This window comes from Chelonoidis abingdonii, chromosome 5, assembly GCF_003597395.2.
Source record: "Chelonoidis abingdonii isolate Lonesome George chromosome 5, CheloAbing_2.0, whole genome shotgun sequence".
In the NCBI taxonomy this organism is placed as follows: Eukaryota; Metazoa; Chordata; order Testudines; family Testudinidae; genus Chelonoidis; species Chelonoidis abingdonii.
The window spans coordinates 36,608,554-36,630,718 of record NC_133773.1 but is presented as its reverse complement, the minus strand read 5'-3'; the positions used below and the strand labels follow the sequence as shown (position 1 = coordinate 36,630,718).

At 42.0% G+C, this 22,165-nt stretch overlaps 1 protein-coding gene across 1 annotated transcript in view; it reads left to right on the top strand.

Moving 5' to 3' along the window:
* DAPP1 (dual adaptor of phosphotyrosine and 3-phosphoinositides 1) overlaps nt 1-22,165 on the top strand; it is a 51,560-nt gene that overhangs the window by 9,836 nt on the left and 19,559 nt on the right. Inside the window, exons 2-3 of the mRNA XM_032763028.2 lie at nt 15,052-15,174; nt 19,921-20,054. Coding sequence (XP_032618919.1) covers nt 15,052-15,174; nt 19,921-20,054 — 257 coding nt within the window. The remainder of the gene's footprint in view (nt 1-15,051; nt 15,175-19,920; nt 20,055-22,165) is intronic.

Below are 22,165 nucleotides of genomic sequence, written 5' to 3'. Positions count from 1 at the left end.
ATGCAGATACATATTCAAGAAAGTGTTTAAAATAGGGTTTTTAAATTATACTTAAGACAGTAAAAGCAGCAGAAAATCCTGTGGCACCTTATAGACTAACAGAGGTTTTGGAGCGTGAGCTTTCGTGGGTGAATACTCACTTCGTCAGATGCATTTAGTGGAAATTTCCAGGGGCAGGTATATATATGCTAGCAAGCTAGAGATAACGAGGTTAGTTCAGTCAGGGAGGATGGGGCCCTGTTCTAGCAGCTGAGGTGTGAAAACCAAGGGAGGAGAAACTGGTTCTGTAGTTGGCAAGCCATTCACAGTCTTTGTTCAATCCTGAGCTGATGGTGTCAAATTTACAGATGAACTGAAGCACAGCAGTTTCTCTTTGAAGTCTGGTCCTGAAGTTTTTTTGCTGCAGGATGGCCACCTTAAGGTCTGCTATAGTGTGGCCAGGGAGGTTGAAGTGCTCTCCTACAGGTTTTTGTATATTGCCATTCCTGATATCTGATTTGTGTCCATTTATCCTTTTCCGTAGAGACTGTCCAGTTTGGCCGATGTACATAGCAGAGGGGCATTGCTGGCATATGATGGCGTATATTACATTGGTGGACGTGCAGGTGAATGAACCGGTGATGGTGTGGCTGATCTGGTTAGGTCCTGTGATGGTCCACCATTAGGTCCACCATCACTGGCTGAGTGAGGCCTGCGGCTGGGACTCCAGCTAGGAAGGGTCTGGCAGCCAGAATCCCAGACCAGCAGCGGGCTGTGCGGGGCCAGCAGCCGGGACCCCAGACCGGCAGCGGGCTGTGTGGGGCCAGCAGCCGGGACCCCAGACCAGCAGCGGGCTGTGCGGGGCCAGCAGCTGGGACCCCAGACCGGCAGTGGGCTGAGCGGCTCAGCCTATTGCCGCTCGGGGGTTCCATCCGCCGGCTCCTGCCAGCTGGGATCTTGGCTACCGGACCCGCTCAGCCCGCGGCCGATCTGGGGTCCCAGCATGCCCACATACAGAGGGTACCTACCTTCTCCCTGGTTCTGGCCTATTCTCTTTCTGTCTCTGCACTGAGCTGAGAGTGGGAGTCAACCGAGCACAGTGCTGGGGGTGAAGGGTCTGGCCAGGAGCTAGAATGAAGGAGGGGGCTCAGGGTTGGGGCAGGAGGTTTGGGTGTGGGGACACTTACCTGGGAAGCTCCCATTTGGTGTGAGGGGTGCAGGTGGGAATGTGAGTGGGGGTGCAGGAGCTCCCGTTTGGTGCTCAGGGTGGGGTTAGGGATGGGGATGTGCGGGGTGCATGGGATATGGGGGGTGCAAGAGTCAGGGCAGAGGGCTAGGCACATGTGAGGGGGGTGCAGGTGTCAGGGTAGGGGGGCTGGGTCTGTGTCGGGGTGCCAAAGTCAGGGCTGGGGTCATGCGGAGGGGTGGAGTCAACAGAGGGCTGGGTGGTACAGGGCTCAGGGCAGGGGCCTGGGGGTGTGTGCAGGGCTCAAGGAAGAGGGCTGGGTGTGTGTGTGGGGGCGTCAGGGTTCAGGGCAGAGGGCTGGGTGACTGCCCCTCATCCCCAGAACTCCCCCCCCGCTCCTTGTCTCAACTACCCCCTCTTGGGACCCCACCCCCATCTAAGCCTCCCTGTCCCTTGTCCCCTGACTGCCCCCTTAGGATTCTACCCCCTACCTGTCCCCTGACTGCCCCAACCCTTATCCACACCCCCGCACCCAGACAGAACCCCCTGGACTCCCATGCCTATCTAACCGCTCCCCGCCCCCTGACAGGACCGCCAGAACTCTGGACCCATACAATGGCCCCCTGCTCCCTGCTTGCCCATCCCCTCTCCACACCCCTACCTCCTGATAGCCCCCCCGAACTCCCAACCCCCACAGCTTCTTGTCCCTTGACCATCCGCTCCAGAGACCCCTCCTCCCTAACTGCCTCCCCAGGACCTTCCTTGCTCCCTGTCCCCTGACTGCCCTGACCCCTATCCACTTCCCACCCCCTAACAGACCCCAGGGACTCCCATGCCCCATCCAACCCCACCTGCTCCCTGACTGCCCCCTCCAGAGACCCGTGCCTCTAACCACCCCCCCGGGATCCCACCCCTCCATCCAACCCACCCTGCATCCTGTCCCCTGACTGCCCCCACCCCTTATCCAATCCCACCCCTGGACCCGGACCCCTTACCATGAGGTTCCCTGCTGATCCGGAGCCCTGCCGCCGTGTGCACAGCGCTCTGAGGGACGGAGCTGCGCGAGGCCGCGGGCTCCGGATGAGCGGGGAGCGTCTTTTCCTCCCCACAAAGCCAAATGCTGCCCCGCGGGAGCGCGCAGCCCCGACCCCCAGAGCTCTGTATGCGGTGGCAGGGCTCCAGGGAAAGGCGGGGAAGGGGCCGGCAGCTTGCTGCGCTTGGCCAGGCGCTCCAGCCCAGGAGCGCGGACACTGCAGCTTGCTGCATCGGCAGGATTTTTAATGACAAACTGGGGTCCCGGCAGGCCCCAGCGTGCCATTAAAAATTGGCTCACATGCCATCTTTGGCACACGTGCCATAGGTTGCTGACCCCTGCAGTAGAATCTCAGAGTTATGAGCACCAGAGTTACAAACTAACCAATCAATCACACACCTCTTTGGAACCAGACGCAGGCAATCAGACAGCAGCAGAGATAAAAAAAACCCCAAACCAACCAAACAGAAAAAAGTACTATGTTAAATGTAAAGTACTGCAAAAATAAAAAGAAAGGAGGAGTTTTCTTCTGCATAGTAAAGTTTCAAAGCTGTATTAAGTCAATGTTCAGTTGTAAACTTTTGAAAGAACAACCATAATGTATTGTTCAGTTTTACAAACAACCTCCATTCCTGAGGTGTTTGTAATGCTGAAGTTCTACTGTATATTACATAACATAATTCTATGTCTTGTGTGAACAGCAGACTGATGTGTTTGAAGTCATTTTCCAAAGTGTACAGGACTCGCCAAACCAGTTCCACACACCTAGTGTACATTCCACTCCCCATGACCTATTGAGCACCGTGGAGACCTGAAACATCACAGAACAGATCAAACAATTTCATCAGGTTGAATTGGTGACAAAGCCAACTTTTGGGATGGTGCAGCAATACCTGAAGATAGTTGAGCCTTTGTTGCCTTTCATTCAATTTGTCATGACTGCTAATTGGAATTTGCACCTTGCAGCATTGGAAGACTTCATGAAATACTTTTTTGCTTTACATAAACTATTCTGCAATGATTGCCTGGTACCTCACTGAAGTAAGAAGTGTAGAAAAGTCTGACCTGGACATATGGGAAGAATTTCAAAAAGGAAATTGGGTTGTTAAAATGTCACCAGTTCCCTTCTGTGCTCTTGTCTCAGATGAAGCCTTAGAACATGAAAACAGAGCAGTGAAGGTCATTGGGGGCTGGTGGGCATAACACAACATCCAAATACTCTCTCCTGTTTTTTTCTGACAGCCCCAGAACTCTATTGAATTTGGAATGAAATATTAATCATGGCTGGGATGATTTACTCAGAAATAACCAAACTCAATCTAGACTCGTTGAGTGTTTAATGCCAAGAAGGGGCAATTTTAAAGTTACAGGTTGAGCTTAGTCATGTTGGCAATTCATTTGCATATGATGAACCGGAGCTCATTAATATAATGAGAAAAGCAGTCTTCAGTGATGAGCTAGCTAAAAATGGTAGTTGAATGGATACTTTGGGTCATTATTTGTATGAAACCTTCAAAACCCAAAGAATTATCCAAGGCTCCATCAATGGATGGACTCCAGTCAAGAAGAACAGACAAAAGCTGTACTCGAATGCAAAGAAGAAAGTCAAAGTGAAGGTAGCAGATCCTATTACAGAGCTCACTGCAGAAAGGTAATTGTTTGCTTGTCTCCTGATCACATCCACACCCCCGCGAGATGTTGATCTCCATGAGTCTTTGGGAAAATACCCCAACTGATGTTTGAATACAACAGAACAATGTATGTGCGGCAGACAAAAAGCTAACTAATGCACATCTTGCATGGTGTTTCTAAGCCAGCACCTACTTACAACACTAGTACTTTATGCCAGCAGAGGGCTTTCATTGTAGCAATTATAGATAAGGGACAAGCTTGTGACAAACCAGAAACTGTTAATGCAGTGACCCAGGATTTGGCTAGGTTATGCCTACTATGAGGAGAGGCAGAGGCAAACCAATACAACGGATATAACTTTACATTTTAAACTTTATAAAGGGAAAAAACCCAGAAATTTGGCAGGAACAATATAAATAATAGAACAAAAAATGTAATATAAAATAACATCAAATGCTTGCTTGAGATGCTACTCAAGACTTCTGCCAGATTCTATTTTTGTGCCTGCTGTTGGGGGACAGCATTGCTGTTTATCCCTCGGAGATGTGTTCCTTTCACTTGGACTATTAAAAGCTGCCCCACTGCCAGGTTTCCATGCCCTTGCAAGATGTGACACTACTGGAAGGTTGGCTAGAAAGGCCAAATTATCCTACTGGAAGGCATTTGATTCAGTCTCTAAAGACTTTCCTCACTCTGAAGGTGTTCAGAATGGCTGAGACAGTTGCTGATGAGGTCATAAATGCACTAGAGGCATTCATATGCTGAGTTTAGGTTTATGAAGACTGATATTGTGAGTTTAGGTTTATGAAGACTGATATTATGACACTTGCAGAGCTACATTGGTGAATGGTTTCCAACAAACAGGCATATAGAGGAAAAATTACCACCCACACGGGATGCATTTATACCAGCTATCAAGAGGGCAAATTAACACGCAATGGAATGGCTCCAGAATGATCGAGCACATCCAAAGCTGTCCTCCCTATCAGGCATAGATGGGTCTTGGAGGATGGACTAACTGCACCAGTTGTGTGTGAAATACCATGCTCTCCCCAATCAATCCTTCAGCTAGTCAAATGCTCATGTGCAAAGACTAGATGTTCACTCTGCAAATATTTGGCCAACAGCCTGCCTTGTATGGAGACGTGCAAGTGTAGAGGAGAGGAAAGTGATCAGGAACAATTAGCATGGATTCACTGAGGGCACATCATGCCTGACAAACCAAATTGCCTTCTATGATGAGATAACTGGCTCTGTGGATGAGGGGAAAGCAGTGGACATGTTATTCCTTGACTTTAGCAAAGCTTCTGATATGGTCTCCCACAGTATTCTTGCCCGAAAGTTAAAGTAGTATGGGCTGGATGAATGGACTGTAAGGTGGATAGAAAGCTGGCTAGATTGTCGGGCTCAATGGGTATATCAATGGCTCCATGTCTAGTTGGCAGCCAGTATCAAGCGAAGTCCCCCAAGGGTCAGTCCTGGGGCTGGTTTTGTTCACTATCTTCATTAATAATCTGGGGTTGGCTGGGGACTGCACCTCAGCAAGTTTGCAGATTGACACGAACTGAAGAGTGGTAGAACACTGGAGGGGGGATAGGGATACAGAGGGACCTAGACACATTAGAGGATTGGGCCAAAAGATCTGATGAGGTATCAAACCAAGGACAGTGCGAGTCCTGCACATTAAGACAGAAGGAATCCCATCGCACTGCTACAGACTAGGGATCCGATGGCTGAGGGCAGCATTTCTGCAGAAAAGAATAGGGTTACAGTAGACGAGAAGAAGCTGGATATGAGTCGATAGGGTGCCCTTGTTCACAAGCTATGGCTTTTGGGCTGTATAAGTAGGGCATTGCCAGAGATCGAGGGTGATCATTTCCCCTCTAGTTCACATTGGTGAGGCCTCATCTGAGTACTGTGTTCAGTTTTGGGGCCTACACTCAAAGAAGGATGTGCAAACATTGAAGAGGCAGCGGAGGGCAACAAAAAGGGTTGGGCTGGAGCACATGACTTATGAGGAGAGGCTGAGGGAACTGGGATTGTTTAGTCTGCAGAAGAGAAGAATGAGGGGGGATTTGATAGCTGGTTTCAACTACCTGAAAGGAGGTTCCAAAGAGGACGGATTTAGACTGTTCTCAGTGGTAGCAGATGACAGAACAAGGAGTAATGGTCTCAAGTTGCAGTGGGGGAGGTTTAGGCTGGATATTAGGAGGGTGATGAAGCACTGGAATGGGTTACCCAGGGAGGTGGTGGTATCTCCATCGTTAGAGGTTTTTAAGGCCCAGCTTGACAAAGCCCTGGCTGAGATGATGTAGTTGATGTTGGTCCTGCTTTGAGCAGGGGGTTGGACTAGATGACCTCCTGAGGTCCTTTCCAACCCTGATATTTTATGATTCTATGTGATAATGTGTCTAGCAGTGGTGCCCTAGATGGAAATGACACAGATGATGGCTTTGGTGAATAAATGTTTTCAGTCCTACATGTCAAGGCTAGCTTCCCTAGGATTACCAAAGGTCAATGTCTTTTTGGTGTAAGGGCACATCTCTATGTTAAAGTGCAATTTTAAAATGTTGATTTTAAAATCATTTTCTCAAATATATATCTACATAATTGTTCTAGGTTTGTCATATTTGGTACCATTGTGTTTGTGGGAGAAAGGGCTTTCGAATGATACCCAACTGGACCCATTTCAGATGACACTGTATTATCAAAATTTCCACCAACTGGAGGAGCTGGAGCTGGGAGCCAGAGGATGAGTGTCAAAGGGTGACACCATTGAAATTATGGTTCTGTAGATCTTTACAAATCAAATGACAGCTCCGTTACCTTTCTCTCACTAACTTGCACAGAGAATTACATTTTACTACACTATGCTGCCAGACTCTTTACACCAGGGATGGAAAGAATCTTCAGGCTGGTAATATCTTGGGGACAGGAGAGAATCTTTGGTCAGTCTTGGTGTAGGTTGGGGCTAGGAGGAGGACACCTCCACACAATGTCGTTTTCAATTCAAATTATGTTTTATAAAGTATAGCTGTGAAAATTCACCTGATGAGGGGGAAAAAACGATCCCTGATGGGAAGCCATGTGTAACCTATATCCATTCAGTGCAGTGCTCTTTCCCCTTCACATAGTGGCTGGGCCACATATAGAGATTCATAAGCCTCAACTAATAAAGTAGGCTCTGTTAGTTTAGGGAAGAGGCTTGAGCATTAAGATCTAGAGGTCCCAGGTTCACTGCCTGCTGCCAATGATCCATCTATAGGTGCCATATTACATTCCCTTGCAGCTTCATAAAATAAAATGGAGAAGGACCCAAGTGAATAGTGATTGGTGTCGCTAAGGAGACACTGAAGATTGCCTAAATTCTTATGATGTGGAGCTATGTGGATGTTCTGATTTACCACTAGTTTCTCTCCGTTAAGTCTTATCACCGAGGTAGATATTCTGCTCAAGATACAAAAATGTGATAGGGGTACAGACAAGCCCGTTCTTGCAAAAAATGTTATCTGATTTTCTGATAATGCTTGCTGAGACAAGTATCAGTCCTGAGAGTTAAAAAAAAAATTGGAAGAAAAACTTTGTCTCATATTTGTCTGTACAGTGCCTGTCACCATGCTAAGTACATCTGAATTTTGTAAAATAAGAGGCTATATGAGTAACACATTGTCTACACTGGGATTTTAACCACTACTGTAGTTGCACCAACGCAAACTCGTAGCATAAACACAATTTGTGCTGTTGCAAAGCTTACCTTGTTCTACAACAGGAGTTTGCACTGGTGGCTAAAAGCCAAGTGTAGATAAGGCCTTAGAACAAGGCTGAGCTCTGTTCTTGCCTGTCAGGGGAGCTCTCTCTTGTCACCTTTTCTGTGAACAGCAGCTCCAGTAAAGCTTGTCCTATCACTCATTTAATCTGTCAATAAAACAGTAGGCTAGCAGACAGTGACTGTAATTCCTGTATTCTCCTCTGAAGAGAAGTCAGTGCTCATTATTGCTATGTACATACTAAAAAAAGAAAAAAAAGAAGCCAGCATCAGACAAGCACTATCTTTGACCAGAATCAAAAAGAAATGTTCCCTCCCTGAATGAGCAGGGAAAATACTCTATCAGAGGATGAGCCTCCAATAGTAAATTCATTAAAAGTGCTCTTAGACACTCACATACTGTACCATGGTTATGAGCCTGGGATAAAGAAATGGGGTTACCCAGGGCAACAAGTAATTGAAGCAATAAACAGATAAAAACAAGAATGTCCTTCTGGCAGAGGTGAAAAAATGAAGTTTGGTATTACAGAAGCTGTGACAAATAGTGGAGAGCCCAGACTGAAAAATAAAGCAGGAATCAAGAAACTGAAAATTAACTGAAGAGCTGAGGTTTTTCTGGGAGAAATGAGAACTTTTGGAGAAACAGTAACATCCAACAATGTCCATCTATTAGTCCTACTGGAAGACTTCCAAAGCCAAAGAGTCAGGGGGAACATGCCCAGGAGAGGCACTGGTTCAGCACAGGAGAGGGGTCCTGTGTAGATAAGGTTGTAATTTAAAGCGGCCTTCCCCAAATGGAGGATGGCGATGGGACTGTTACTTGGGTTTCCTTGGGGATCATGCCCTGGTCAGACACAGCGATCCCATGAGAGCATATGCGTTTGTGTGTGCATGTGCCAATTAAGTCTAAAATAAATTTCTGGAGCAAAGTATTAATGTTACCAGGACTCAGTATAAGTTTGTTTGTCTGAGAGCATCACCTGTCTCTTTGGTTATGTTTCCAAGAAATGACTTTTGAGGAAATGATGATACAAATAAATAAGATTGCATGGTCCCTCATTCCTCCTCTCTGCAAACAACCTTCCTTCTCTCATCATATTGTACGTAGGATTTAGCACAGACAAAGAGGAACTCATTGTAAAAATATTAACACCACATAAATGAATGGCAGTGGAGATAGCTATGGCACTAGAATGCCTTAATCTCTCCATTCACACAAAGCTCTCCCAAGAACCCAGAGTAGGCTGTGTGTCCCTGGGTGACCTTCAGTACAATACATCTGCAGTGTGTAGAGCTCTGTTTTTGGGCCATTATTCATAGAAGCAAACTATTTATTCTGCGTAAAGTAGGGGAGTTATTTTTGGAAGGACCTTCCCAAAATCCCTTTGATGAATCTCAGAGGTATATAGAATCCAAACCACGGTTTAAATTCCAACAAATATTCCATAGGATGGCTTTCAGTGTATTCAAAGAAAGCACAGAATTGGAATTACATGTGGCTGATCTTAGTGATGCATTCAAAGAAGCAGATACTTTAACAGTGAACAGTCCTTTCATTTTCTATGATACTAGCAGCAATATTAATTTCCTCCTCATAACATTAGCAATACTTGTTTTAAATTACCTGTAAAGACTATAAATCGCCTTCTTCGCCTGCCCATTGTTTCCCAATCCCTTCTATATTTAAGAAGCCACTGAGCTGGATGGGATTCCCTAATCCAAACAGCTGTCTGCTTCAGGCATCACATAGAATGAAAACAGAGATTAAGTTAAAGTTGACCACCCAGTGTAAAGTTCTTTTGATCCAGGTCTCCTAGCTGGATGTACTATATTCACACCCAGAAGTTTTATTTATCATCAATGTGTGAATAACAAGTGTACTGTAGTATTCAAACATGTTTAGAATGGATTGTTTATTCACATAAGAATGGATATACTGGGTCATCAGTGATCTATCTAACCCAGTATCCTGTCCAGGCTGCTTCAGAGGGAGTAAACAGAACAGGGAAATTATAGAGTGATCCATCCCCTGAAATCCAGTCCCAGCTTCTAGAAGTCAGAGGTTTAGGACACAGAAAGCATGGGGTTCCATCCCTACCCATCTTGGCTAACAGCCATTGATAGACCTATCCTCCATGAACTTATCTACTTCTTTTTTGAACCCACTTATACATAACCATGACTATTTTATACTGCTTTTCTTCAGTCACATTTAAGGGGGTTGGTTAACAGTTTATTTTCAAATGGGGTTTTCCTGAAGATGCACAAATCGAGCTGCCAGTTATTAGTATTGTTAATAAATAAGGCTCTGGGTGGCTCCTCCGATGGTTCTGGGTGGCTTCTCCTCCTTAATCTAGGCTGCTTTAATAAGCTTTGTGTGTGGTTAAAATTGTGCAGAAGTAGAGGAGTTCACTGTGAGAGACAGTAAAAAGATGCCTGGATCGTATTTCAATACTGTACCAACAGCTATAATTGACTGTGTCTGCACAGTGCCGAGCACAATGGGACAAGGGAGGCTCCTAGGTGGTAATGCAGTAGAACAATATAAGAATATAAGAACAATATAAAAATATGGAGTGTCAATGTATTTAATATGTCTTAGTTATATATTTAACATTAAAATATTTCTACAGATTGTTAAACTGAGGCTAGTGCAGGTCGGAAACTGATGTGTAACACTTTTATAGGGGGACAGCTCCATGGCTCGTGTCACACATGAAATCCCTTTGCAAACAGATGACCGCACTAGCAGCAATACCAAGTGTAATTAAAAACTTGTTTGTCAAGTACATTTCATAGCAGATTTGTACTGAGATGAAGTCTGACCTTTTGAACATCCACACTGCTGACTTGAGGAAAACCATTATTATGACTGAGAGCAAACCATCTATTTATATGCATAAATGGCCATTCACAGACTTTCCTGGTAATATTTGCATGAAAATATTTGATTTTTCTGCAGGCTTTAACCAAAATAAAATAAAAAAGGTTGTCCCTAAATATATGCAGTAGGTCAAAGAAAACAGATTTTGAGTGACCATCTCAAGGATCAGTCAATAATAAAAATGTCCAGATTACTGAGACTTTTAATTGTGTCAGAGAGCAAAAGAAGAAAGAAAGTAATTCTACTAAGTTTGACACAGTTGCTTTGGTAGCAACAGCTAATTGATATGGCCACATCCATTTATACTTTATGAGCAGACCAGGATTTCGGGGATTTTTGTTTGTGTGGGGGCTTTCTTGGCATAAAAACATTTCCCAAAATAACCCTCAACCTAAAAGCCAAAATACTTCCAATCAAAGGTATGAGAACATTTTGAACAAAAACTAGAAACCCCATTTTATGAATGTTAAGTTTTTCCATTTAATTTTGAATTTTTTTAAAAGGTCCCATTTCATCAAAACTATTTTAATTTTTGTTCTTGAAAAGAAACTGTATTTGAAAATGAAAATGGCTTTTTGTTCAAAATATTTCTGAGATTTAAAAATAGGCCTTCTGAAACGTCTAATTTCTTTTGAAGGAACAATAGTGTACATGAACAACTTCAAGTTTAACATGCCTTCAATGTGAAAATAAATATTTTCTGGAAATTTTAGGGGGAAAACCATTGTTTCTTGATCACAGAATGAAGTAAGAAAACATTTTATATGAAATTTTAAAAAATCCATGTTGCCCTTTCTTCCAGCTCTAGAACTGGCTACTTGTTTATACTGGGCTCATCACCATGCTATTGGAACAACACAGATCTGACCTTTGACTGTTAGTTATTCTGGGGCTTGGTTACAAAGCCCATTTTGGCTAACAGGTGTTTTAAAGGATGATGCTTTGATCTTTAAATGTGCATTATGTTTTACTGCATATTGTGTAGGTGGTTCTCTGAGCAGATCTTAAATCCAAACAATCTTGGTAGTGTTAAGTTTCTATCTGCATTAGGTTTCATTGGGATCTTGTCTTCCACAGAGCTTAAAATTGTGAAGTCTTTTTTAATAAGGAGATATACAGACTAACTGGCCTTTGCTTCTTAAATGGGCTTCAAGCAGCAATCTTAAATGATCATTAAAACTTCATAGGAAGTGTCCATTTAAATACTGAATTGCAGTGATGAATGAGGAGAAAAGGGGTACACAGTGTTACCATGTGTCAGTTTAGTGACAGCTGTATCATGAATGCCAGGAAACGCTGTGGTCCAACTTCTGCTTTCAGTTACATTGGTCTAAATTCAAACTATATGCATTGTTGGTGTAGCAGAGAGCAGAATTTGTCCTAATAACTTTTCTTATATACATACAGACCAAAGAAAGGAAAAATAAAAACAAGAGCCCTGCTATTCTCAGATTTCCTTAGGTCAAAACAAAATGCTAACTCAGTTCATTCCTAGCATGTCGTCTAAATCACAATCGTCTCTTAAGACACGCACAGTAGCACTAGTAATTTATTTATTAGCAAGAGTACAGTTTCACTTGCCAGGGTATATGGACTGACTACCCCCTAAGGGCCCCCTTGTGGCTAGGGTGGCTCTGCAGCACCTTGCTTCATTCCCTCTCACCAGGGATCCTCAATAAACTCCACAAACAGACTTCTCTCTCTTCGACACCTCTCCTTAGGGTCTGGGTTTATTAACATCATAGTTCAGAACAAAACTCAAAGTCTACAAAGTTCAACACAATTCCCTGCTTTTCGCAGACCACTCCCAGACCTTCCAGGCTGGGGGGTTCTTTTCTTCTCCCCTGGAATCTGCTGTTGGAAATTCTTTCCAGATCCCAAGCTTCTGTCTTGCTTAGTGCTTCCAGCTCCGCCTCACTGGTTAAGAGTCTTCTGCAGGAAGCTCCTGCTCACTGCCACCTAGAGTTCCTGTCACAGCTCCCTCTCTCTGTTTCGCTATGTTTATAGAGATCAGCTGTCCTCTATCAGATGCCATATGAAGCTGTTAATAAGGCACAGGTGGTCTGGACCAGTTCCTTCTTACAGGGCCCAGTCGACCACGTGACTGCCAGATATTGTATTCTGTCCTCCCCCACTCATTTTTAGACTTTTTATATAGGGACAGGGCCTTTAACAAGGTTTGGTAGTCTGGCCAGTGTGGTCTGTGCCCTTTCTGGTATCCAGTCTACCCTTAAGTTGTACCAGGACAATTTCTGTGAGATCTTCCCATTTATTCAATGCCCTTTTTTATTCTGATTTACTCTATTTTATGTTACCTTCCTTTAGAAATTAAGCCAGGTAACCTACATCCCACAAATAGCACTCAGAAGTTTGCAGGACGGACTCCTGGCTATAAGGGACTACTTAACATTTTTAAATGACAGAATAATTTCACTCACTTTCCCTCTGCTGCAAAAAGTTATATTTCCTTCACTGAAGATTCTAATCAAGACAGATCTATTTGTCTGCAGTTTGTTTAGTGATATGGATGAACTTTGTTGCTGAGATGATATGTTAATGTACAGGGTTTTTCTTAACACCATTATTTTTTTGGTTACAACAGTATGTGCTGCATGAAACATTTGCCCAAAAGAGGAAGTATACCAGAGAAAAAACGTTTCAGGAAATACAGCTTTAGAAAATAGTAGAGCTTGAAAAGGGTAAAGAAATATCTTCCACCTAAATCAATGTCTCTTGCAGGATGAAAGGAAGAAAAAATTATAGAAAACTAAACTCAGATTTTTGTAGAAACTACAACCACCAATGAGCTGTGAATAAGTATTTAGAGGGACATTGTCCACCTGAGTTGTTTTTTTTAAATTAAAATTCATTTTCTGAGAGAGCACTTTTGAAACAGTCTACCTGATTTTTTTAAGTGGGTTTTTCTGCTTGCCTATTGATATCTGAAAGGGTCTTTTCACTTAGTTTCTAAACACAAAGTGCTGTCAAATGCATAAAGTGCACAAACTGAAAAAATATAATAGAGTGTCGTTTGTGGTTCCCTTTCAGTTTAAATAATCTTCAGCATTACCTGAGTCAAAAGAACAAGAGGCACACAATACTGTTATTCCAGGAGAATACAATTATTAGCTTTTCCACTGGAGGATCTTCCCTCCTTAATATCCATGCTGAAAGGCTGTTTTTCATAATGTATCTAATATAAAACTGTGATTTACATAATCAAATGCATTAAATGTTGTCTGGCTCCACACTTCCTTTATTCCTCTATGGCCCTGGAGGAAAATGTTGTGAAAAATGTAGTTGCTACCACTGGTTCAGCCCCACCAGATTGATATTGGGAGTCCCAATGTAGAGCAGCTGCCACTGAGCTTTTTAAGTGAACAAGATACTGAGCAGAATTGTATGACATAGTGCTTAAAATTCTAGCAGCTCATCACATCAGGCTCCCAATGTTGTGAACACCAGTGGAGCTGAACAGGTGGCAGATTGGCTTGTGACTTTATATACTATTTGCATTGCATTTGTGTATCCAGCCTTAACCTCATGTTAATATAAATAAATCCAGTCAGGCTGCACGTCTCACCACCTGTATTTTCACTGTCCAGTCCTGAATACTTATTGATGCCTTTAGAGTACAAGCATTGCTTTTATGAGAGTAGACGTGGCTTGTGTAGCCTAGCAAAGAGAAGGCTGAGAGGAGGTATGATTGCTTTTTATAGATAGATCAAGGGGTACACATCAGAGAGGTGAAGAGGTAGTTAAGCTTAAGGACAGTGTTGCACAAGAAACATTGGAATGGTTCAGTTACGGTACAGTGGCTTAAAGTGACACATCACTACAATCCCCCTTTCTGAAGGTGGAAGTTCACAGTCCTGGAGAGACTGTAATTATTGGTGAAAACAGCAGTAACTCATGGGTGAATTTCCAATCAGAAATCAACCTAGACTTGAAGGAAGCATGCTGCAGAAACCAGGGTGCTCACGAGCTCCTACCCTGCCCTGCTTTGGGTCTGTCCCCCACAATGCTGCTGTTCACTATGGTGTCTGGAGGCCCAGTTTGCAGTAGTATCAGGAGACTAAGTTGAGAGAACTTGGATTTTTTCCCACAATATGCCACAATTTGCTACCCCCTGCATCATTCAATGGAAGGAAACAAGTGGCTTTATAGTCATAACATTTGGGGTTTTCAAATAAAGTCTGAACTAGTTCCTTGGAAGATCTAACTGAAGGAGAAGTTTGGATATTTAAAACCATCCCGTTTTTGAGATATAACTGAACAAAATAGCTGGTTTCCATGCCCTCCTCCCCCCTGCCGCCAAGTCAGAATTGTGTTAATTTTTTACTGAGCCAGTTTCTTTCAAACTTCCCAAAAAGAGACTCCTCTTCAAAACTTCCAGGCCAAAAGGAGTTGTCCTGCTAAATGTGTGTGTGCGAGAGAGAGTGTGCATGTGCGAATATTCAGGATTATAAGAGAGAGCTGGTTGCAGGCCCAGCTATGGAGTTATTACTGCTTCACAACTCACTACATGTCAACCAAAATTGAATGAAGCTTTAACCTTTATGTCTCATTAGGTGGTACCATGATAATCTCACCCGCCATGCAGCAGAGGCTCTTCTTCTTTCCAATGGATGTGATGGAAGCTATCTCTTAAGGAAGAGTAATGAAAGGAATGACTTATATTCTCTCTCAGTAAGGTACAATATGGGGGAAAAACTGAATTAACTTTCATGACTTTACGTTACTACTAATGATAAGCATCCTTCACTTACTACCATGTTTATTTGCAATAGTAATGCGCTTTAATTTATAAAAATCACATTAATAGTTTCTGTGATCTGGTAATCAAAAAAAGGTTTTGATCAGCAAGCTGTGACAGAGTCAAATACTGTTGAATGTCATACCAGGAAGAAACAAACATCATAATACCTAATATTTTTGCCCAACTTCAGAGGTCCATAATAGTTCATCTTGCTGAGAGATGCTTCGTTTCATAAACTGCTTTAAAATTAAACACTGTACAGTCGCTCAAAACCTCTATAATGGTAAAACCAATTAGATTAGCAGCCATAATAATAAAGGGAGGCAGACTGAAGTGAGTAGAAAGACTCCATGGGGAGAAGTTTATGGTAGTAAACACAACAGTTAACTCTAATAGCCTGGAGATAACTTCTCCTGACTGCATCCTGGCCACAGCTTAGGGAAACCTAAGAGTGTCCCCTGGGGCCTTGCCCAGGTTTTTACAGTATGCTGGGCCAGTACTTTAGTCAGCAATGTGTGACTGCTCAAAAAACCAGATCCTCAGTTGAGGTAAGTCAGTGGAGCTCCACTGACATCACTGGAGTTATGATTTATACCAGTTGAGGATGTAACCCATACAGTGCAAGCATGCTCAAAGTTTACGTCTTGACAGTTGAGTCAGTGTCTTGATTTACGGAGCTTTAGTTCCCAATAACCAGGGCACAACAGGATTTTAAAGGGGACGTATTCAGGACATTGCATGAACTGCTATGAATAACTTGCAGACAAGAACATTTGACACACTCTTTAAATTAATAACTTGCCATTTATGCATTGTCTGAGGTCACTGTAATATACTGCACTTTGAAACCAAGGTCAGTTGCACTTGTGAAATCCAGTTTCACACTGGTGCAGAGCATCAACTCCAGTGGTTTTCATCAGCGTATAGACATCAGCATAAATATCTTCAGTACAGACATGTTCCCAGACCCTCAGCTCTGTGGGTCAGGGAGTGCCTTAAAAACAAACACACAAATCCTCATCTATACGGCACCTAGTACAATGGGGCCTCTAGGAAGCACGGCAACACAATAAGTATCGATGACAGGTGCCTAGCGTAAAAAACATGAAAAGGAAAACTCTTAGAAACAAACATTTATTTCTTAGTTTTTAAAGAGTATAATTTCTCAGTGACCTGAATATTTTTACACTGGCAGGAAAAATTAAGCACTGTTTGAACTAACCCTGTGCCACTGGCAATTTCTCAAACAAAACCCAGGCCAGTTTTGCATGACAATCTGAAAGTTATATAGAGTAAACCAGAAAATGTGTTTAAAAGAGTTGCTTCTTGCAATAACTTAAGAATAAATTAAATATTTGTAAACAACTGATAAAAAGAGAATTGCTCCTTTAGTGTCAGTTTATAATATCTGCAAGACTAAGGTTCATGCTGGAAGTGTTTGTTCATCCTTGAAAATTGTGCAGTGAATATTGACACAGTGTCACTGGTTTGTTACTTTGTTAGCTGAAATAAAAATCACAGGTCAGGATCCTTGGCCCTGATTCTTTACTCCATTACATCACTTTTATGCTGGTTTCTCTCTATTGAAGTCAGTGGAGTTACTCCAGCACAAGACCGGTGAGTGGAGCAGAGAATATTAAGTTTCACTGACAGCTCAGACTGCCCAGATCTTTTAGATGCCCAGTGATAGTTCCTTCAGAGATGCATGTAATAACAACTTATTATGAAGGTAAATGGTGCATATCAGCCAAAGTAAATGCTTTCCTCGTTACCCAACTGTTGTGAGGTAGCTGACTGCATTGTGAAGGAGAGGAAGAAATGCATAAAACAAACATCTACGAATTCCCTCTGAGGGAATGTATCTCCTGTTATTTAGAAGATGAAATCAGAGTAAGTCTTTGAGTGATAACCTATTTTCTTAATTACTCAGCATTTTTAAAATTCTTATATACAGCATCCAAAGATGACACTTTGGATGTATGAAAATAGATTTCTTGTGAAAAATTAGTATCCAAAACTGAGGGTCAATGAGTGTAATTAAATGTAGTCCTCAGAATGCTTTACAGTCTAGTATAAATGTTTGCTTCCATCGTTTGATGCTGTGGATCAGAAGATACCTCAGTAGAACTGGTCAAAATGTTTTAATCATAACTTTTTTAATACAAAAAATGGCTTGTCAAAGGAAATGAAAATTTTTAGCAAAACTGTATTCCCCTTGACTATTTATTTTTCAGCACAATGAATTGAAAAAGTTTGATTCAAATAAAAATTTTCATTTCATTCCATATACTGCCCCCTTCTCCTCTTTTCCCCACAGAAATAAAGGGTGGGAGAGGAAAAAGGGAGGAAAAAAGTGAATTTTTTAAATTTTGAACCAAAAATTTGGTTAATTGAAAGAACCCATGAATATTCTCAAACAAAATGAAAAATGCTTGTTTCATTCTAAATTATTCCCTGGATTTTTTGATGAAACTAATAAAAAATGTTCATTACAAAATGAAAAGTTTTAATTTTGTTCAGATATTTTTCATGAAACATACCTAACATTTTTTGGCCAGCTCTATATCTTAGTGTATAGCTCAGTGGTTCTCAAACTTTTGTTGTGGTGACCCCTTTCACACAGCAAGCCTCTGAGTGCGACCCCTCTTATAAATTAAAAACACTTTTTTAATGTTTATTTAACTTTATTATAAATGCTGGGGGCAAAGCTGGGTTTGGGGTGGAGGCTGACAGCTCACAACCCCCTGAGGAGTAACGACCCCAAGTTTGAGAACCCCTGGTATAGCTGATCTACTCTCTTGAATACCTTCTGTCTTTTATTTAACACACACACACACACACACACACTTTATCAATCATCATTAGTGGCTTGCTTCAATATGAAATAGGGTGACCAGACAGCAAGGGTGAAAAATTGGGATGGGGGTGGGGAGGTGCCTATGGAAGAAAAAGCCCCAAATATCAGGACTGTCCCTATAAAATAGGGACATCTGGTCACCCTAGTATGAAACTATGCTCAGATATCCCTTGATATTTTGATGGACATTTGCAGTTTGAAGCTAACGAGTAGTTAAATTCACTAACTTTGAAGAGGAACTAAGCAATGAATAGATCCTAATCTCATTGCCACACTTTATTTCCTGTGAAATTAGATGAAGAGATAAAACATGACCTCACTCTACCAAGAAGCCATGACAACATACACCCTAGTATGCTATTGGCACCTGTCTTGCCTGCAGTATGTGATGGGAGGCTTAAGGAAGGCGGTGTTTTCAACCACAAGGGTGCTGCTCTAAAGCCTATAAATGCACACTCTGGAGTGGCCAGCTGTGCTTAGAACATGGCTCTTTAACATAATTAAATATAATTAATAAAACCCATTATAATATATCAGGGATTGTAAGCATCCACTGTGAAAAGTAGTTGCTACTAAATGATGAGAAAATAATGGGAGTTCATAACCTCTTCCCTTTTGCCACTATCTTTGTTTCTTGTTTTTTCCTAACCTTTTCTTTCAAAGATTCTCTGGATTACCTTACTGCTATTGTTAACAGGATCCACTTTAGCAGAAAAGAAATGCCTGCTCCAGTGCCTCTTATATGAATTGCTTCACTGCCTTATGGATGAATAACATCCAGCAAAGATGTCAGGACTTGTATAGCTTTTTGTATATCAACAAGTTCTCCTGAATGGCATTGTACTGAAAAAATTCCTGTGTGAATTTCAGTGCCTACCACAAGGGACCCCCTATCTTGATTGGAGCCTTTGTTGGTGATAGTAAATAGTAGGCCAAAAATTCTCAAACCCAGATGCCTAAAATTAATCTCTAAATATATATTTAGACACTTACACTTTAGACACTTTTAAAGGAGGCCTGATTTTGAAAAGGTACTGAGCACCTGTAACATAAAGTGACTTCACAGTGAGGTTAGGGAGACTTCTTAAAAAAAAAAAATAAATCAGGCCATCTTTAAAAGTGCCTAATTTTGAAAATGTTATCCAATAATAAAATGTGTACACTGAACGGAGAGATTATATTTTAATAATTAGCAGTACAGACACCCCCCCCCCCGGGGTTCCACAAACCCAATTTACGCAAATCCGCACTTACGGTAGAAGTTCTGTAAGCTAGAAATAGGAGGTTTTTTTGCACATAATTGTCGGGTATACGTTTCCGACTTACGCAAAATTTGAGTTACACAAGGCGTTCCGGAACGGAATGCTTGCGTAAAGTCAGGGAGCGTCTATATTGCTGCTAACTGGACAGGTATCCTGATGGATACAGCAGGAGGCTAGGAGAAAGGACTGTGGGGTTCTAGTCTTGACTCGGTCATTGACTCCCAGTGTGACCTTGGACAAGTCACTTAACTTTCTGTGCTTTCATTACCCTGTCTGTAAAATAGTGATAATACTTACCCTCCCTCATAGTGGTGTTGCAACTCTTAATTAATAGGCCTGGCTTTCAGAGGCGCCATGCACGTACAACTCCTGCTGGAGTGAATGGGAGTGCTGAACATGCTGTATCTTTGAAAAAATCAGTCCCAATGTTCATAAAGCTCCAAAATCTAAACGTGATTGGTGCTGTGTAAGAACAAAGCAATAAGTGTTTACATTTTCCTCCAGCGACATTTCTGAAATTTTCAAACTTTACATATTTGGACAATTTTCTTTTTCCTTTTAGGGCAAAAGATTCTGTGAAACATTTCCATGTGGAGCACATGGGGTCTTCATTCAAGTTTGGCTTTAATGAATTTCCCAGCTTGAAGGAGTTAGTCATGCATTTTGCAAACCAGCCTTTAATTGGAAGCGAGACAGGTAAACAATGTGTGCCATATGTGTGCATGTGAAGATATGAAGTGGATTCACTAAAACTATTTACACCAGACAGACATTTTTACTCAAAACCTGCCCAGATGTACCTCTTCAGATACTATTTTGTGCGTGCCAATGTTAAACGTACCAGAGGTTTAGGTTAGGGATGCCTTCTGCTTAATCTAAACACAAACTAAAGTAAGCAGGTTGTGATTTTACCAGCCTGGGACACAAGCCCATTTTGGTGTCAGGGTAGAGCCAGTAACAGGATCTTGTCTCCAATCCCTGAGCAGAAGCCTTTGCTTGGATCCACCCTGGATGAAGGAGGGAACAGTAGTTGTTTTTGGTAGCTCTATGGTAGAATTTTATATCTATTAGAGTCAGCTGGTGCCTGAAACAGGTTAGAGCAGTTTGATGTGGCACAGAACTATAGAAATTGCTCTCAGCAGTGTAGTCAATAGAATTAGTTTCGATTTATTCTAGTGTTACTGAGAACAGAACTGATTGCCGAGAACAGAGGATGGTCACATGATGTTTACCAGTGAAATACCTATGCTCATTATGCACTTGTCTAACAAGATGATAGGTTAAAACAATCGCTCACGATAAGAAGTTTCTGTTGCTGCCTCGTCTTTGCTGCTAACACAGTCTTAGCCTAGCCCAGAAGAAGCATTTCAGAATGTGCCTATGCTGAGAAGAGTAGGACCATTAAACGCCTCTCCCGCCAGTTTTTATTTTACTAGGTTAAGAAACACAGGGTTAAAAACTACAATTTGATGACTGTCCCAAAATAACATTTAAACATCTTCTCAGAAGAGGAGACATGGAGGGAGGGGGCTCAGAGTAGAGGAAGGAGAGAGCTATGAAAGAGTTTATTTCCACTACTTTCCATCCCAGCAATCCACAATGGTTTCCTCACCTCATCTGCAGCTTACATGCCCTATACCTCACCATTAACAAGTAATCTCCTTTGCCTTTTCTCTGCTGAGGCAGAGCAGCTTGCTTGTTGACTTGCTCTGCCCTGAAACTGGGATTTTTTTAAAAAAAATATTTGCTTAATCAGTGTGTTATTTAAAACAAGAGGGGCACAGACCATTTCAACAGACAGCTGCTGCTTGAATAGGGTCAAGGAGAAAAAGAAAGAAAGACTCTTCCTACCAGCAGATCACTTGCAGAAATGAAATCTAAAACCCTGAGTTCAAATTTCTAGTACCAATTCTGAGAGAAAGAGGGGTATATATTCTAGTGCTAAAAGTACAGGTTAGGTGTAGGTGCCAGGCACTCCTGAGTTCTAGTCCTAGATTTGGCACTGTTGCTTCTGGGGCCTTGAGCCAGTCTTTCTTGTTGTGGTTTTGTTATCTCTAAAATAAGGTTAAGACTTACCTACCTCCACAGTGGAAATTGCTAGAATTAATGAACATTTATGAGGCAGAAAACTGCTAATAATTTGTGTGTGCAAAACATGTGCAAATAATTTGTATGTGCAGTAGTGGTATTTGTACATGCAAATGATCAGATAGATGCCTAAATGACTATCTGCAAGTGCAATTGCTGCAATGGCATATACATCAATAAATATGCATTCAAGCATTTCTGTATATTTGGGACATAAGTATTAATCCAACCACATGGTTAAAAAGGTTTATTTTCAAAATGCAACTATACTATGAACCATGCTTCAAAGTCCTAGTTTGTAGAACTGTTGTGGTTTAAAGTATAAAATAAAAATGTTTCAATCTAAATATCCATTTTGGGCTATGAGAAGATTCTTATCTGAAGTCAGAAATATACCAGCAAGTTTAACCTTTCCAATATTTCAGATGACATGTAGAAAATTATGATTTTTCCTTCCTTCACTCCACGTGTGACATCCATTAGTAAGTAAGGATTTGGTGCTATATGATCTCTGCAAGCTAGATCCCTACAGCTGAATGATGTGTATGGCAGTTTGCTTATGGCCCCCTAATGAGATTCTGCTAGCTCTGTGAAACCCCTCTCATCTGTCTAAATCAGACAGAGCTACAGGCTGGAAATGGGTGTTAAAGTATCTTGCCAACAAGCTTGTTCCCTTTCCACTTTACTTTCCTATATGCAGCAATATACAGGAAGAGAGA